Below are 19463 nucleotides of genomic sequence, written 5' to 3' on the forward strand. Positions count from 1 at the left end.
TAAAAAGGAACTTAGCTGTGAAACAGCTCCTGTAATTTAAACACTTGTAAAGTATGTCATGAGCTGACAAACAACTCTCTATTTGTTCTCTCTAAAAACCACACTTCAGCACAAATAACAAATTAGCACTGTTTATCATATAAAACATGTTACAATCATTCTGATGCCAGAGCCTATTTTTACTGAGTACGCCACGATTCTGCAAACTTTATTTAGTTATTCCCACTTCTATTCAATAAACGGCATGGTCAATCAAAACAATGGACAAACCAGAAACATCTTCCATTCAGCAATCACACACACACACACACACACACACACACACACACACACACACACACACACACACACACAGAGAGAGAGAAAACTGAGACCAGCTGTATCTGTTTGAATGAGTTGTAAATGGTGTTTATGCAATAAACATTATTCAGACATTAGCGTCGTGTGAGTGTTGTGTGGTTTGGGCAACTTTAAAGAGGTAATTAGCAGATAGTTACGCTTCGTGCTGAGTGTGAGATAAACTATGAGTGGGAATGGCATGGGACCAAAGACACGCTCCAAGCCAACAATAGGAATAATCACCAAATAAGGAAGACTTTGTTTCCCACGGGGCTCTGCTCTGGAGGTATTGGGCAATGCCTGGAGCTTGGGCTACCATAGAAACCACAACCACCAAAATAGTTTATCCAAGAGAACAACCATTTATCTCTAAACATAATTTAGATGATATATCTTTCGGAGAATTGGACTAAATCACACATATGAGTGCTATAAAAGTTGTGGCAGGGGCTCATTTCTCATCTGGATTCTGTATATCAAGTCTGGACCAGCAATGGACAAAAACAAAAAGTCTTACCAAGCTGCTTTGTACTTTTCAACATGAGAATATCACATCCATTCTCCTCTCTAGACTGAAGTTGGATACCCCATGTCAGAGCACTGCCAAAAGCCTCCATTACACCCAAGTGACGACAGCACATTTGAATCTAATAAGGCTATCTGTTTGTTTTCCACTCTGCTGCTCCACATCTCGCACACTGTTCATTTGTCCCCCAAACTGCCCTTTCTAAAGCTGCTGACATCTCGTTTGCTGGCATTCAGAGTTTTTTCAAAGTGTCCTTTTATCAAACTGGGACATCACAACAAATCAAGCTCAGCTATCACAATGCATGTTGATCTGCTTAAGCTACACACGACAATGAATTCCTTGCATAACTTATTACACCTGCAATAAATATTAACTTACTTACTGCCACACCACGTGGAATAAATGGAAAAATAACATTGCTGCCAGACTTGGGAGACCAGAATAACATCTGAAAATAGAATGTGAAGTCTTTAAAGGGAGTTGGTGAGCTTTTTCATTGTTTTTATTTTGATTACAAGACAGCCAACTTAACGGATACAGCTGACAGACACCAGCTGTTTCCTACAAAATTGCATCCTTACGCTTTTCAGTGAGGACTCCTTGAGTCCTACCCCCCTCTATAAATAAAACATCCCTTGAGGCCATCACATTCCCATATAAATTCATACATAAATCCTGAAATGAAACTTTTATTTATTTGTCTGCACTTAAAACCGTCCACAACTGGGGAATTTTTGATGACTAAGGAGGATGTCTTCCCCATGTCTCTGCATATGTTTCATATCTGCTCTAATCTTGGACAGAGATGGACAGAGACTTAGCTGCATGTTTACATGCAGTTAAACAAACAGGTTATTTTGAGCATATTGCAGGGCAATCTAGCATGCTAATTAGCACCACATTCACAAAGTGCAGTTGAGGACAATGGGAATGTTATTTTGTCCGTATTTAGTTATAAATCAATGTATTGGACAAACTGGAATTTTGACCGTATAATGCCCTTTGATTGATGATCAGTAGGCGGACATGAGTATCTACACCAAATTTTAAAACCCCAAAATGCGAAATTCATGGTCGGGCACAATTGTTTTTCTAATAAGTTGACAAGGGCTGTTTCTAAACTTGTAACACCATGTGCCAAGAACTACAAACTGCATCAACATAGATGTACAGCAGTCATAAAAAAATCAAAAGGGAAATGATGGAGATGTACAGTATATAGTAGTTGATGCTACATCAGTAATGGGTTAATAAGAGCTTCCTTTGTAGCATTGTTTGCTATGATGATTAAAGCATCTTTCCTTCTGGACAAAAATCCCACCGACAACCATTAACATCTGACTTCAGTATTTAGTTAGAAAGGTTACAATCAGCATTTATTCCGGGGACAAATAACAGGTAGTTAATGTAGTCATGGGTCTTTATCGGCTCCAGCTGTGAACAGCAGTGATAGAAGCATGACAACTGGGTGGACATGCTAATTTTTACCCCTCTTCCATCACGACTGTCGGTAAACTCTAGGACTTAGCAACAAATTCTGTTTATCTCCGACCAAGAAGTTACAGATTTGAGAAAAAGAAGGTAACCACCTTACATTTTCACTGGCCTCCCTGCTGCTTTCCTCTGTTTTATGCCACATTTGTGATGTTGAGAAAACCCCCCCCAGAAAAATCCAGTTGTCTACAGGCCATGGGAGAGGAGTCTATCAGCTTTTTAAAGTGGATTTTCCAGTGTTTCAAAAACCCAAATATATGCACTTATTTTCGTGGAATAGGTTAAAGGTTCCAGTGCTTTTTCATGAGGTCTTAATCTTATTTTGTCTACAGCTGGTATGTGTAAGAGACACACAGCTAAGTGAGATATATCTTGCTTCATATATATCCCCATATCACATCATCATATATCCTGCCTCACTGTTTTGTGTCTCTGTGTGTAGGATTATAGCTATGTGTGTGTCTGTGTGTGTGCATCGGTGCTCCAGTGGTCTTGTGTGTTAATCCTGAGTGAAAGGCTAGTTTTTTTTGCACAGGAAGGCAGTGGGGGGACTCCCCAGAGGGCCTCAGTGTGCCGGCCCTGTAAGCCTGTGTGAATGAGCCTGAATTCGCAGGCTCCCCACGAGGACGCACGGCCGATTAAGCTGACAGTCAGAAGCCCATTGACCAGTCACAGAGATTAAACGCCGGGCCATCTCGGCGGCTAAAACCACCTGCGGGATGGAGGGAGTGATAGAGTGCTGGAGAGGAGGAGGAGAAGGAAATGGATAGAGACACAGGGAGACGTGCGGATACTCACTGTTACTTGTCGCTTCGGTAAATGACGCCTTTTGTCCGTTCCAGCCTTTGTTGTCCATCTGTAGTGATGCAGAGAGAAGGAGAGAAGGGGGAGGTAAGAGAGATGTAGATTCTTGAACAGACAGCTTCTTTCACGCATGTCAGACGAGTTCCTTCCTACTGTTTGGGCCACAAAGAGACGAGCGCTCACAGAAGGGGATGCTTAAGGAGCCTAGTGTCTGTCTAGGCCAGCTACTTAATTAGGGGGGTTGTCAGTGTTTAGTAACTAAAAAAAAGGCTCCTATTCAATGTGTTACTTCTGTTGTGGTATGCACGTCTGTCTGCACAAACACACACAGCCACAAAACACACGTTTGTGAAACAGAAAAACTAATAATTTCTGATGTGTGTGACAGCTGAAGCGATGACATGTCTGTAAACAAATGCACTGCACTTCGGTAGCACTAACACTCTCTTCACACTTTTGCACCCACAATCCCACGGTGGGAATGTATTGCCACAGAGTTCCCAAAAGAAAGGGAGACAAGGGACAGGAAGAGAGAGATCTGAAGGGAGACAACCTATCCTACAAAACAGGAGCTTGGCAAACACTGTTTAAATCATTCCATAGAGCTCGGGGTTGTCTGAGGACCTAATGAGAAGTAGGCCGTCCAGATAATTTTTATAGATGTTTTCAGAGTTGCCAGGCCAATGCACAGCCATGTATCAGCCACTAACTCCATTCTGTCTAAATATTCTGCCTTGAGTGTAACCAGAAAGGTCTCACCTCTTGCCAGGATTTAGCTTAAACAGTGAGACTCAATGTACTGCTTATTTTCCAGCTTGGCAGCCTCTCATTTATTTGAAACCTTAGACATCTAAACATGCACACATAAAACATGCAATGATGCAAGCAGAATTTCAGGAACTTGTGCAACATCTGACATTTTCATATCAACACAATATCCACCATGCAAAGGGATTCAACTCTTTCAAAAGCTTTAGAAATGTGTCAGAGGTAACCACATAAAAAAACCAAAGTGAAAAATATCAGAGCTTGACTGTTTCATATGAGAATAGAGGAAAAAGGAAATGCTGGCTGCAAACTGGGTTGTGGTTTCTTTGGAGAAAACACGTCAACCTCAGGCACTCTGATAAGAGCAAGTGTCATCCTTTAGCTACAGTATATGGTATGGCTGTCTGACTCAGATATATGAAGCAGCACATATCTAACTAATGAGCTGTCTGGAGAACGATGAATATTTACAGAGAGCCCGGTTATATAACATCATCTCTATCTTAATCTGCTCCCTTGAGCTTAAAAACCAACGAGGTGCATAAAGATGATGGTGATCAATGGTTGCTTGCAAAACACGTCCGGTTCAGGGGAACTGAGCGGGTTACATAATAGGTTGACCATGTCAGCTACACTGGGACTTGTGATAAATCTGAGTATCTCAATTTCTTAAGGTCTGCACAGTGCTGTGAAGCTGAGATAGCATGGAGACTAATAAGAGAACTTCTTTATGTAATCCTTCAGCATATAGCTATACAGATACCCAGTGGCCAACATCACCATCCCTGCAGAGCTGCTGCTAGAGAAGCTTGGATTTGCAAGACTTCCTACATATACCTCAGTGTGTGTTAGTAAAAAAAAAGCAATTTTCAGGTAACACTTGTGAAAACAGTTCATATCAAGCCTCCATAAAGAGCTCCAGGCTTTAAAGCAAATTTTACATAGTAGCCAAAAGTGGAATTATACTGTCCAGGTCGGTCATGTGATGCCATGGGGCCCAGAAAGACTATTTCCCATAGACACACTGGGAAAAAGTAATCTGTAAATCAGTGAATGTATTTTTGTGGAAGTCAAAACCTCTGTGAAATGACTGATTTCACTATCAATATTTAATCCATTCAGTTCCATAACATTTGGAAAGTCTGAAAGACCTGCAAGATTAAATTATTTGATCGCCATTAAAGCTAGTGAAGTGCTAAACCAGAAGTCAGTCACTCCACATACGCAAGTTGCCCTCTCAGGCATAGTGTACATGCTCTAGGGGCCCCATAATGCAGAAGATTCAGGTACTTTCATACTGCGGAAATGGAGAATTTTTTGCTTAATGCGCCACTGAGCAGCTCTCACAGAAATGAACGTGGCCCCGTCTGCATGCTGTATTATGGTTTTCTTAATACATCCATGTTTCATATGGTGCTAAATTATGTTACCTTAGGCTAACTAGTTAATAGGGCTACACCAAATAGTTCATAGCTTGAAGTGTCATTCATACCATGATGTTCAAGCCAGACTGTTTACTGTTCACTTAGTAACTGTGGGTATGCATCAATCATGCATGCAACCATTTTTGATGCAAGTGGAAATGCTAAATCTCATTTGTGAAATCTAATCCAACATAAATTAATGTTAATATACCTCAGAGGTGTGATCACTGACTACCTGTTTAATCAACTACATGGTTCAGCTGGGATTTCTCTTTCTGGAGCTGAAAGGATTTGATATGCGGAAAATTCATCAGAGACTATTTCAATAATAAATGCAGAATGAGTCATCAAGCAGAAATACTAATTATCTATTAGCAGCAGTTTTTAAATGGGGGAAATGGCTTGATTAAATAGTGTTGCAGAATGAAAATATTTGGACTGCTGGTTGATTAAAACTACTTATTTGAAGATGTCGAAATGGTAAAAAATGATTGATTAATTCAATATGTGTGAGTGGACTTTTTCTGGTCAAATAGGTTTTTCATGCATTTCATGTACAATATTTGAACGTCTCCTTTCACAGACTGCACAAATGATTTGTGACATGTATTACTCTGAGTCGGTCAGATGGTGAACAACACCTATCATCACAGAATCTAACAGCCTGTTGGTTTATATGACTAAGTGGAGTCAATCTGCTCATTTTCAACAGCCTTGAAACTATGTGTGACATGGATATAACTCTGATCCTTCCTAACTGATAATGGAAATAATCGTAGCTGCGGCCATGTGATTCCTTATGCTCCTTGTCCTAAGTAGAGCGCCGGCAGGATACTGTACTTACAAATGTTTAAAACTTGGAGGGAACTACCTACACTTAAGCACTAAAATATATTTAGGACGGGAGACATGTATATAAACTGGCTCAAATATACAAGTTGGTGTGAGAAAAAGAAGCATGAGTGGAGTTTGTACCTCGGTGGGGTTCTGAGGGACTGTGGAGGCCTTGTATCCCAGCTGCAGGAGCATCGCCTCGGCTGCGTTCCGCTTGGCCACCTTCTTGTTGGGTCCTGTTCCTGTGGCAACCTCACTGTTCACCTTCACCTGCAAACACGTATATACAGATAAAGACATCTAGAATGACAATATCTTCCCATTCGCAAATGGACATAACGGCTGTGCAGCTACATGTGTCATGATGAATGATTTGCTGAAAAACAATCTTAAATGTGCTTTTCTCACGACTTTCCTCCTCCTGTCACACTTTCATTCACTTTCAGCCCAGAACACTTTGCTTCGCTTACTGAGCCGTGACAGCCATACGATTTACATCACCCAAAAATGCTTCTAGTGAAGTGTTTGTTTTTCAGTGATCCCAAAACATTAAATCTGTCCACACAGAATGTAAGCAGAGAAATTTCCAAGAGAATATCAGACGTCGTTATGTTATGCAAACAGACAATTACACTGTACAAATAACATTCTGGGAGCCAAAGCGTGTGAACAGCCAGGCCTCAGCGCACTTACGCACAGTGGTCTGACATGCCCAATAAGTACTGTTTACACCTGGTATTAACATCCGTCTTCATTGATTGGATCACAAATAGACAACATCTCACTTAAACCACAGTCAAGGGAGGCCTATGGCCTCATTCTTTGGGAGGTGTGTTCATTATTGTTTTGTGGGCCAAATTAAAGGACCATCGACTCAGCTGACGTCTTCATTCAACTGACTTTCCAACCAATAAGAAAACTTTATGTTGCTGCAGTTTCACAGGTTACATCCAGTAAGTTCTTGTCTGAGTGCATCAAGGAGGCCACAACAACGCAATTTGTTTTGCCAGCGCAGCAAAAAAAAAACAAGACAACAACGACAAAAAAAAAAGCACAAAAGAAAAACTGGATGTTACTGGATGTAACTGGGCTTTTATGAGTACAAGAACTGCAAGGCGAAGAAAAGGGGGTTGAGACGGTGCCTGGACGCGTACAAGCAATGTGACTAAATTACCATGGTTTATAAAATGCAGTGAAGTGAGGATTCAGACATTTCACACATCAGACCAGTGCTGGTCCCCAGCACATTTGGCACCCTAAGCAAGCTTAGATAAAGATCAACAACCTGGCTAACAAACAATAATGAAAAATGACAAACATAAAATAACAGTATGTGAAATGCAGTATGTGGCTTTTACTGTTTCATTTTCTCCTACTCCAGTGCTCTTCCCATACACTCCACTTTACTGTTTCCCTTATGTTCAATTATTTTGAATATCAAAGTCAAAATGCCCCGGGTGGCTGCCTATGTTGCCTATAAGAAGATTCGTCATAACACTAGACATATACACAGACCTGCACACAGTCAGCCCTCAGTGGACCCATTTATATAAGTCAGCCGTCCTACACTTATTCTGCCAATCCTTCACTTAATTGATAAACCTGAGACTTGTACAATTGCACTGGGCTCTCTGAGAAGACAGTCAAGAAAGTTTTCTGAGTCTCATCTACACTTCTATCCATACTCACACGCTCTCTCTCACTTATGCTCGTTCACATGCACGCTCATTTTATCTCCCTCCCTCCCCCAGCGGGTACAGTACCTTGACACATTATTTAATGGAAATGCCTGGATGGATGGATGGATGGATGGATGGATGGATGGATGGATAGACAGATGGACAGATATACAGACAGATATATAAAGGGATATATATGGAGAAATTCTTGTATCTAGTAGCTCACATAAGATCACGTAAAATCAACATTTAAAAACAAAACAACAATAAATAAGTTGTTGATAAAATAAATAAATTGAAACTAAGGCGCTATAGAATCGGCTGCTTCTCCGTCCTGCCATGACGTGGAGAAGGTGGCCTTTTCCATTTTATAATAAGGAGCTATAACCAAATCAGACATCCTTTTGTACACATTTTCACAAATGTCAACGTAATGCAGCAGTAATAGCATTTACCTTATGAACCCAGTAAAAACGGTTTGGACAGTGTGGTAGTTAACGAGCCTATTAATCACCATGGCAACCCCAGGCAGACTCAGGAAAAGTCACATGGCAGTGCCCCCACCAGTCAGTCAATGTGAGAAGACTTCAATCAAATAAACCTTACCTGTTGCCTGCTGTGTGCGTAGTAAAAGTAAGTGGACTGGTCACTGGAACTTATTCCCTCATTGCCTGTTTTTTACTTGGTAGGCAACCCATGCTTATGCTTATATTAACTGTGGCTAGAGAGCCTTGCTCATTTCAATAGCTACATGCAAATTGATAGATAAGAGATTCCCTCAGATGTTATTTCAACTACTTATAACCCCCGAGAGATAGTTACTTTTATGTTTATTTCCTTATTACTAATTTAGGCTTGTATTTTTTGCTGAACCACATTAGTATTAGTCTCCTGTTTTAGACCACACACCCACACATATACCCTGGTGTTGAGGCAGATAGGTGGAATAGAAGGTAAACAAGTGTGCTTTTTTTTTGTTTTACAAAGTTTTAGGAACCCAAAGGCAGTCTCTGAGTCCTGACCTGACACTCCATATTGGTGAACACAGAAGGAACTCCCTTACATCCTGCATCCATGCTATGTGCATAAGTAATGATAATAATAATAAATACATGCATTAATTTATAACAACAATTTTACTAGTTCATGAAAAATTACCTCTTCAAAATGTTCCCCGCCCCACAACAAGTCCCCACAGCTGATGCTCTCATTCCACAGAAAGCCTCATTCAATTACCAAATTGCTAAAATAAACACAGTTGCTCTTTCATTGAATTCTAAAAGATGATCACCCTCTAAAAGGCATCTGGCATAAGCTGGCGCTTCTTTCTGTAACAAGTGATGGGATCAGAAAAAAAGATGTGAAAACAGAGACTCATTTGAGCCCTGCTGCTGCTTACCGAGGGAGACAATGTGGAAATTTTAGAAGAGTGAGTGGACTGCACAAAAGTAACACACACACACACTCGCAGGGTCTAATGTGTGTATCAAAGAGGCATGGAGAATAGGTTTGAGGCTGAATTACTGCCTGATGCCAAGAGAAGCTCTGTTCTTCTTATGAAAGAAAAGGATTACGGAAAAGAGAGACAAAGAGCGGGAGTTTGAGAGACAGACAGAGAAAGACGAACAGGAAGAGTGAGACAAAGAGAACTGCAGTTAAAATGTTGTGCATAAATTAAAATGGACTACGCCAGCTTTGCTAGTTGTTTTTCTCATGCATGGAACAGACTGCTGACTAGGGCTGTATATCTGCACAGACTGTATTAATGACAACCAAATGACAAAAAAACAAACAACTAGCATCCTCCCCAGCTCAGTGTTTCCCAGCCAAATCTGAATCTCCACATCAGTTGAAATCAAAATAATGCATCTGTCTTTTTTTCTTTTTGACATATCTTTCAACAAAGACTGTAAAACTGTTCATAAATGATTGTGTGATCCTGCTACTGCTCAGAAATGGCCCAGGGAATGTGACAAAGAGCTCAAGGTGTCAACCTGGCCCCCAAAATCCCCAGATCCCAATCTGATCGAGCGTCTGGGGGATGTGTCTAAACCCGAAAGCCGAGTCCAAATGAGGATGAGGGCTCCTCAAATTGGATTTGGCTCAGACCTGTTGAGGCATAGACTCAGGACCTCTGGGGTTGTCCTGTGATGTTTGGCACATGGATCCTTTGAGTCCTGTCAGTTGCAGGTGGGATACCTGCAGGTTCTATGAATGCTCAATGAGGGTGAGATCTGGGAAATTGGTATCAGCATGATTGGCGGTTTCCCAGCAGAGCATTGCATTGTAGCAACATGATCCATTTTTTTCATTTCACCTGACAGTGGTTTTAATGTTGTGACTGACGGTGAACATCGTAACCTGGTTACTAGGAGAGTCAATCTCGGCAGTTATAGTCTTGCTGAAGCAGTGACATGGTTCGCAGGCGACACTGCCTATGTGAGCAGTGCATCATGGTAACTCGTGTGGGGTTTTTTTTTTAACAAATTAAGGCAGCCACACTGCCCTTGTGAGCAGCACTGTTTCAATGTCTATATCTACCAGACAAAAACAATGTTTATCTCCTCTCTATTCACTAGATTAGTGATAACAACAAATCATTCATAACTTAGTTAAGGTTTAAAGGTCGTTACTGCAGCTAGACCGTGACATTTTATCCTGTTAATGAATACCAATTCCTTGCTGCATGGACCACATTCTGATATCTTTCTGTCAACAGAGGATTGTCTGTGAGCTGTCTTTATTAGCCACAACAGCTGAAATGTCTGTCTTACAGTTTAAAACAGTTGGCTGCTCCCAGAGGAAAACAAGGCTTTAAAGCTGGACTTTCAAGATTCAGAGTTTGATATGCTTGCTATAAACATAATGAATATCAAACAGAACGTTTCAAGTGGGAGCAGAAAAGATGAGAGACGGAGAGAGGAGCAAGAGCGGAGGAGAGACAGGGGAAGTACAAGGATGTCAGTGTACAGAAGACAGTTTTGTATTAAATGTATTAATCATCTACTGCAAGCAAAACGGTGCAGTGAGGAGATTTTCCCATTGAGTAATACATTGAGACAACGCTGGTGTTACTGATAACATCAGACATGTACAAGGGAATACATTTGCTAATGACCTTACAATATCTACAGAGTGCTGTACTTAGTAACTGCTAATGCAAACCGTACATTCCCTACTGCTGCTGCTTCATAATTAAAAGAATTTAATTACAGAAACATGAGTTGACTTCTATTATGAAGTCAGTGAGATTACCACAAGAAATGCGCCAACAAAAAAAAGATAATGGTCATTTTCAGTATACTTCTTAAGCCTGAACTGCCCAAAGCCATGTTCTTCAGCAATGATTCTCAACCTATGGCCTGTGGGCCAAATCTGGCCCTCAACCATTTTCTAATTCATGGTAAAAATAAAGTCATTTACACTGGGAATCTTTTTAGTATACATTAGGTGTGAGAGTGCATAAAAAAGCAGCAAAATCAAGCATGCATGTTGGCTGTATGCAGCTTGGACGACACACATGACAGAAATAGGAAACCATAGCATAGTCCCATGAGAAAACTGAGTAAGTTGTGTTCTAGTGTAAAGAGGTTACATAATGCTGCTGCTGGCTTCCTTTGGTGAGACAGAGAGGGTTGATTCTTGTTCTGCCACGGCCTAGTGTTCCCCCTCTTGATAAATACAGTCAGTGTTTACCTGCTCTTTGGCTCAGGACAACAAGTCAGTCCTTTCAAGCATTTTCCAACTCAAAAACACATCTTTTGATTCATCCATTACAGCGTATCTACACATGAGGTCTTTCAGTGGACACAGTATTTAAGTAAAATTAAGCAGATGACAGTTAAGCTCATTTCCCTCTTGCTTATTTCAATCCCACTTCATGAAGCTTAGACTGCATTACCTAAAACTTAAATCCCTGTAAGGACACTGGTTTCCTGTAGCATCACACAGAATATATACTAAGACATGCTAAACATTTAAGAAAATTAAAATGACTTCAACAACGGGGGCATGGATCCCGGTCTACAATCATGAGTGTTTACTATCCTGGCTCTGCAACAAACTCCCCATCAGGCCAGCAGAAAATCAAATCGCCCATCACAGCCTGAAAAATGTGGCTTTATGCATCAAGGCTTCATGGCTCTGCTGAGAGTCAAGAAACTCTCACTTATAACTGTTGTTCCTGACCGTGAGTAGCAGCAACGCTGGTTTGTTTTTCTTTGTCATACCAACTTGACACTAATAACATGACTGTCTGCAAAATACCTCCGCTAAATACATTCATGCTCTACTTTATAACTGCGGTGGTTATGTCAGATGCATTTCAACTGTGATTTTGACTAGCTGTGTTTGTCAGAATCAGATTTAGACACCATCTTTACTTTTTATCCTTGCTGGGCTGGAAATGGTGTAAAACTATGAACTATTTAATAATGAAACAATTAATACACTACTGCATAAGTCCTGCAATCAATTTCTTATCAACGTGAAGAGTGAAAGACAGGCACAATCAGCACAATGTAAAAAATGTCTGTTCAAGTGAAGCTTTCAATTATAATATAACACTGGAGAGTTTAATGAGTAATAATGCATTATGTTTTGATGGTTACATTGTCTATGTCAGGTTAATGTTGTAGAACAATGTCTTCCTCTAGAGTATAGTATATAGTAAGGAAGCAGCATAATATTGCATTTTATTTTTTTTGTTGAAATGGTAACATAATTTAATAGTTTTTATGTGTGTGTCTAGTGTGAAGTTGCTTATATGGGCAGTTCCAAACAGGCATGATTTGGCACTGCATTGACTGTCTCGAAACCAAGAACTTGAAGAAGATCATATTTGATGACGTTGATGAACTTGATTCAAACACTTTTTGGCGTTATACCCATGTGGTTGAATGTACTTATTGTAAGTTGCTTTGGATAAAAGCGTCACCTCAATAAATGTAATGTAATGTGATGTGATATGATGAAAAATCATTGTTTACCTGCATGATGAACTCCCGGCGTCGGGGCATCCCCCTTTCAGAGAGCAGCAGGTACTCGGGTTCCTTCTCCTTCTTGGCCTGCTGGATCTGGGCCAGACGGCTGATGGGGTTCATGCCCTGGCCATAGTCTGGTCCCGTCTGGAGGGAAAAGAGGAGACACCAGATGATCAATTCTTGTTATCACAATTATTTATCATATAATCACAATATGCAGTCCACAGACAGTACAGTGCGTATGTACGTGCATTCTTTTGTTATAACAAAACAGTGCTGTATAGGAGTGAACGGAAATTACATCACACTCATCTGCAATGGATAGATGCAAAAGATATAAAGACATATAGAGTAACACAGGAAATTAGTAGGAGAAAAAAATGTCATGATATCATTTTTCACACATCAGGGCTGGAAATAAACTTATTTTTCCCCAGACCTGCTACTGCAGCTGATGGATTCCAAAATCTACCATCCATTCAACAGATTATAATTGTTTTTTGGTTGTCAAGTAGGAAATCAAATCTAGCAGCCACTTGCGTATTTTACCTGCATTTGGCTGGTCGCTGTTGCTTATTCCATTCATGTCACGCATCTTCTGAAATCAGATTCCCATTAAACTTTATCCCATTTTTCAGTTGGCTAATTGAAATAGTGGCAACGAATAATCCTGCCATGCTAAAATAGTTAATGACTGACCAGGAGCAACACTTCTGAGCAGATTCTACTTTGAAAAAAATGCTAAAAAAACCCAGATGCCTTGAGTGCATCAAGAAATGTTGTACATGACGTAACAGTTTAATGAAATCGCAGTGGTTCTGGACACCATGGCCACAGCTTCTCCCAGCCCAGCTGCAGTACCTTGAGGATGGTCTTGGTACGTTTCTTGTAGTGCGTCTTGGGTTTCTCCACAACAGGGATGAAGGGCAGCTTCTTCAGGTCCTGCAGGATGGACAGAGCAGCACGCTTCTTGGACAGCTTCTTGCTGTTGCCCTCGCCCTCAGCGGAGAACTCCCCCACGCTGACGCGGGTCAGGAAGCTTTTCATGTGCGGGGGGCCGCTCTCTTTCAACACCTGGAAGAGAAACAGAAAGAACAGGTTGGAAGTATGTGAATTAAACTTCCACTTAAGTTTTTCCTATACCATATTTGTCACAAGATGTTTCATGGAAAAGGGATTTTAGATAAATTACAAAAGACAGAAAAAAAAGAATGTTTTTGTGTGAGGGAGTGTGTGCAGCGCACTCTACAAGCAGCTACACCAGGTGGTCCAAAACATCTGTTCTCGATGGTCACAGTGCTACCCACCCATATGCGCGTGTTATTCATATACAAAACACACACACACACACACACACACACACACACACACACACACACACACACACACACACACACACACGGACGTACAAACACACATACGAAGAGGAACATGTTCCTAGATGACAGTCTCTAGTGATGAGGGCTCAGTTTCCTTCCTCTAGCCTCTGGTCACCTGGGAGACCTAAAACAAACACCGGCTGGCGTTAGGTCATGCTTCTGCAATCACATCTACTTCCTGTGAAGTCCGAGAACAGTGTGAGAGTGTGTGTATGTGTGTGTGTGTGTAGCAGGTGGGGTTCTCCCCATCTTTGTGTAGGAAAACACACTGGAGGAAGAATTAGGTTTCACACACTTACCGAGTCCAACAGTACGTGTTCGGCTAATGTGGACGCCTTTTCGATTCACAGCTCACCGACTTTCTCCCTCGCTCTCCCTCTAGCTGTAGCTGCTGTGTGTAAATGCCCCCCCCCCCTCCTTTATTTGAGCTCAATTTGTGGTGCAGACAGCACAAATTGTAGCAATCAGATGCAATCTAGAAACAGTTAATTTGAACCCAGTGACCGATAAAGCAGATTAAACTGATAAGCGGAACCTCGAGCATTCCTCAAATGCTTCGCACATCAACACAGACTAATACCAGACCTTGAAGAGAACAAAGCATAATGTGTGCATACCTCTCCTCCTATTCTACACAACTGTACCCACACAAACATGAGATTTGTTTCAAATAAACTAAAATGACAATGCCTGACAAAATCGGGGCATTAAACCAAAGAAAGAAAGGTAACGCCTGAAAAATTCTAAAATATTCTGAAATGGATAAAAAACACACACACAAAAAAAACCCTAAAACGTTAAACTACACCCATAATCCATACATTTAGGTTTCCTCATCCTAACTGTTCCTACTCAAGTTACTGCAGGACATTTGTGTTAACAGGACTGACACTGGCCCCGTGTTTGCTGTCAGTGTACCTGTTAGCCTGTCAGCATTCCTGCACAATAAGTTTAACTACACAGTGACGATGTGTGTTGTAGGGCAGCCTTGGAGCACTTGCTGTCCAAGCTAACAGCCAAACTCACTCCCACCCAGGGGATCTGCTCTGGTCTTGCTCATCACCAGAAAAGGGAAATGTAACATGGCAGCTTCTTGTACGTTACAAAATTCAAGTGGGAATGGATGCATCCAATTTCTGCACTTTTTTTTTTGATGGTGTTGATGACACACTGTACATCACTGGCCCTGGTCAGCTAAGATTATGTCACTTGGAGAGAATAAATTTGAGCTATTAACAGAATGTAGATGTAACTGGTGTTTGGTTATGGACCAGCAGGCAGAGGGCCCTGATGGTGTTGTAGTGAGAGATGGGATACACAGGAAGCCTCTTCAGCTGCACTCAATCACTCATTCAGTCTTACTCTGTCCATCACAGGCCTGTCTAAACATGTGTATCTATTCAGTTTATGTGGTCGAGCGAGATGGTAAGCAGACCAAAAAATACACGCATTTGCATCCTGTTGGGTGAGTGGCTAACATGATGTGATGGCAACGTTCCCAGTTTGATTCCAGCCAAGAACCTCTGTTTCAAGTCTGTGATTGTTTGTTGGCAACCAGCGGAAAATCTAGAAAGTAAAAGCTGAGGCCCAGAAAAACTCAGAACATAGCTGCTGTATTACAGCACACTATCTGTTTCACACTTTGGGTTTTATATTGATTTGACAAGCAGGATTAGTGCTGCAGTGATTAGCTGATTAATCGATTAATCAATCAACAGAAAATTAACTGTCAACTATTTGGCAATCAAAGAATCATTTTCATAATTCTTTAAGCAAAAAAAGCCAAACATATGCTGGTTTGTGCTTCTTAAATTCAAGAATTTTGATGCTTTTCTTTGTCATACATGATAATAAACTGAATAGCTTTGGATCTTCAATCAATTAATTGAAAAACAATGAGCAGATTAATCTGTAACGTAAATATTCATTAACTGCAGCCTGAAAGGAGCCCGGCAAGCTTTTTCCCTTTGTTTCCAGTCTTTGTGCTAAGCATAAATAACTGTCCGCTGGCTCCAGCTATATATTAGATATTTCATACAGTTACACAAATAAATGAGTGTTACATCTATCTTCTCCTCTAACTCTCAGCAGGGATGAAATGAACACATTTTCTGAAAATGTGGAACTGATCCTTTAAAAAAAACAGTCTTGTTGTGATGTGTTTAGATTACAGAGCTGTAATCTAAAAATTGGCAGTTATACCCTGACATTCACTCATCTATTGTAACATCATGTACTCAAGCACTGACTTTATGTATTTAAAAAAAAAAAATTGTAATTTCCTTTACAGAGATACATGGTTAAGCAGATGTGCTACTGAGTCGGTGCTCTTGGTTTTAGGCCTTTTAGGGTGTCTATGTATACAAAAAACACTGGGAACTTGCAAGAATATTGCTGAAAAAGTGATGGACAAGTGTTGCACTGACAAGGCTCACATGGGCTATCTGAGTGGAAACACGCAGTTGCTAACAGGAAGCAAAAAACCAAATGCGGCCTGTAGATGTATAAGGTGCAGCTGACAAAAGAGCATGAGACAAAGTGTGTATCTGTGCGCACATGTCGCACGCTCTTGGCCCAGGATGGCGGCAGACGAGCTGCAGTCAGTCTCCTGGCAGACGACACGGGATCTGCGCCACACCGATGGGATTTCAGCACATCCATTCATTTACACGCACACCCGCACACACATACATGCAAACAAACACACAAACACACCCGTCTACCACCTAATCACAAGGATCAGGTTGTACACAGGAAACACTTGGTAATTCAATGTTGATTTTTTTTCCCCCTCAATCCCCTTCTCTTCTTGTCGCTTCATCTCTTCTTTTCTCTAACATGGGAGGCCTTCTCTTCAGCTTCTCATAGAGTCATTAATACCCTGAGCAGTCTGAGGATCCGTGCATGCGAGACCTCAGGTACTCTGGAAGAGGAGGCTATGGGAGCAGGGTAGGACAATGGTGGGGACTGGTAGAGGGAAGAAAGGCTCTTTTGTGACGAGCACTAGATGGACAAGCCCTGAGGGAAGCTGCTTCTTGTAAGATGGGTGGTTCTTGGCCCGGACCCTTTTCTCTTGTGTCCTCCTTGGAAAGGGAGCCTCCGATCCAACACACAAGCTGTGATTTATAGATTGGTTCCTCTTTGATGCTGACATCTGTTTGATATTGCCTGACGGGGGGATTAAATGAGCCAACTGGCTCTCAGGGTGGCGGCGACCCTCATCGTTGCAGAGGGGTGGGAAAGCAGACACTCGCTAGCGGTGACTCACGGGTAATTTCATGCCCCAGTAATGGCAGGGATGAGATGATGTGAAAACATGGCTGCTGTGAAAGGCGTTCACATGAGAGATGACCGTTACAGTTTTGTGTAGGATGCGTGAAGGTTTAACTGTGCGTGTATATGTGTGTGTGAGTTTGACCGGGGGTGTGGGAGTGTACCATTTCTTCTCTGTGCATCAAAGAGGACACGGTGAAGGGGATGTGACATAGCAGTCCGGGAGATGATGCCAAACTTTGTCTAATGAGTTATAATGTAATGGACCCAATAGGCAAGAAAAGACCCATAGAGACGCGTGTAATTCACACTTGGTGTCTTGCCACAGCGTATGCATGCAACACGCTGATTGAGGGTGAAAATGAAACTGCTGGAGAGCCATTAGAGGTATGAGGGGAAGAAAAGGGTATGTAATGCCAGGAGAGGGAGAGGATAATTGTCTTGATGCAGCCTGGCCTTCAGATGTTCAGCTTGATATGGCACAGGAAAACAAAAGTGGCGTGACTGATATGTAGAAATGGAGAACAAAACTAATCAACTAACAGTTTTTGAGTGTGGAGAAAATGAAAAGACGGCACTTGGGGAAACAAAACTGTTAGTCTGACGTGTTTCCAGCCTCTCTCCGCTTTAAATCATTCGTTTCGAACACAGAAAAGGCTGAACGCTGTCGTCACTGTGCGCACACAAATCACAATATGTGAAAAAGGCAAAGAATAGCTGTCGACGGAGATATGGAGAGACGGTTGAAACAAAGACAAAGTAGGGAGAGGTTACTGATTTACTGTCCATCAGACAGCAATAATGAAGAATCTCCAGACTGACAGTAAGCAGAACAGAGACCGTTTAGAGAAATGTGGCTGTGGTCTGCTTTTAAAAAACCGCCACTGTCAGCTTCCAATTTGGAGGGTCTGAAAATGAAAGCGGCGTAATTGCTGACAGTGACAAAGACATGACAGATAATGAATCACATCAATCCAGATTTAGCTGGCTGAAATTATTAATAGTATTTCCAGGAAGGATGGCCATGTCATGCTCTGATGAGCAAATGTGTTTTCGAACAAAGAAGATGAGAGGATAGGAGGGGGGTGAAAGAGAGGATTGGACAGCTTTCCTAGATAATTTTTCCAATGTTGTGTAAACTCTTATTAGCAAGCAAAGTCAACAGAGTGAGGAGAGTTTCCCTCCCTTCCTTCCATCGCTGTCCCTCTGTTTCCTCTCACCCCCATCTGCCTTTCCCCTAGTCTCAACACGCAGCCACCCTCTGTGTGATTTTTGGGAGCAATGGTAGGAGAGGTGGAAGGCAGGGATTCTGTGGAGGAAGGGAGGGGGCACACAGAGTAAACTGAGCCTCCCTTGTTTTTGGCACCTTGCAGAGTGCAGTAGAAGAAGAGAGGCCGATCGGGGAGTGAATTTTGGATGAGTCAGCTGAGATACGGTGAACGCCAAGGAGAACAGACCCTGCAGGTCATGTCAGGACACACTTGACTTCTCCATGGATTTAGCAAAGTTGGGGACAGTGGCTTGAATTGTTAGAAAAGCAGTGGTAGGATTCCCTGTAATGCATTGAGGAAACTCAAACTAAAACACTGAGCAAGGCAGTTAAGGCCTTCTCTTATCCAGTGGAACACGCCAGTGGGAGATTGTAGCAGCACTGGGCAGCTCCCAGCTGAGTTTATCAAGGTTGCCAACCTTCTGCTGCAAAGAAGCTTTTCTCAGAGGCAGCTGTGGATAAGAATATGCTCTGGCTGAACAAACAAGCCGATGCAGAGGTGGCTTAAGATTTATTTCCTCTAATGGCCACTGCATGCTGGGTGTTAAATTGACTAAGAATGTACTGACGTGAAGAGAAAAATCCCCAAGAAGTTTTTTCTACAAAGCACTGGGGCTTCAATATCAATATCACACACATTTTAGAATTTCTTGCAGCTGTTCACCTCCACCAAATTAATCACTGCCTT

The 19463-nt window shown here is 41.7% G+C and overlaps 1 protein-coding gene across 1 annotated transcript in view; it reads right to left on the bottom strand.

Annotated features, from left to right (window-relative positions):
* Nucleotides 1-19463, bottom strand: part of stau2 (staufen double-stranded RNA binding protein 2) — a 103868-nt gene that overhangs the window by 55574 nt on the left and 28831 nt on the right. Inside the window, exons 8-11 of the mRNA XM_042510548.2 lie at nt 13715-13927; nt 12860-12997; nt 6334-6462; nt 3161-3218 (exon numbers count right to left, since the gene is read on the bottom strand). Coding sequence (XP_042366482.1) covers nt 3161-3218; nt 6334-6462; nt 12860-12997; nt 13715-13927 — 538 coding nt within the window. The remainder of the gene's footprint in view (nt 1-3160; nt 3219-6333; nt 6463-12859; nt 12998-13714; nt 13928-19463) is intronic.

Source organism: Plectropomus leopardus, chromosome 21 (genome assembly GCF_026936395.1).
Source record: "Plectropomus leopardus strain MGB_pleo_1.0 chromosome 21, ASM2693639v1, whole genome shotgun sequence".
NCBI lineage: Eukaryota > Metazoa > Chordata > Actinopteri > Perciformes > Serranidae > Plectropomus > Plectropomus leopardus.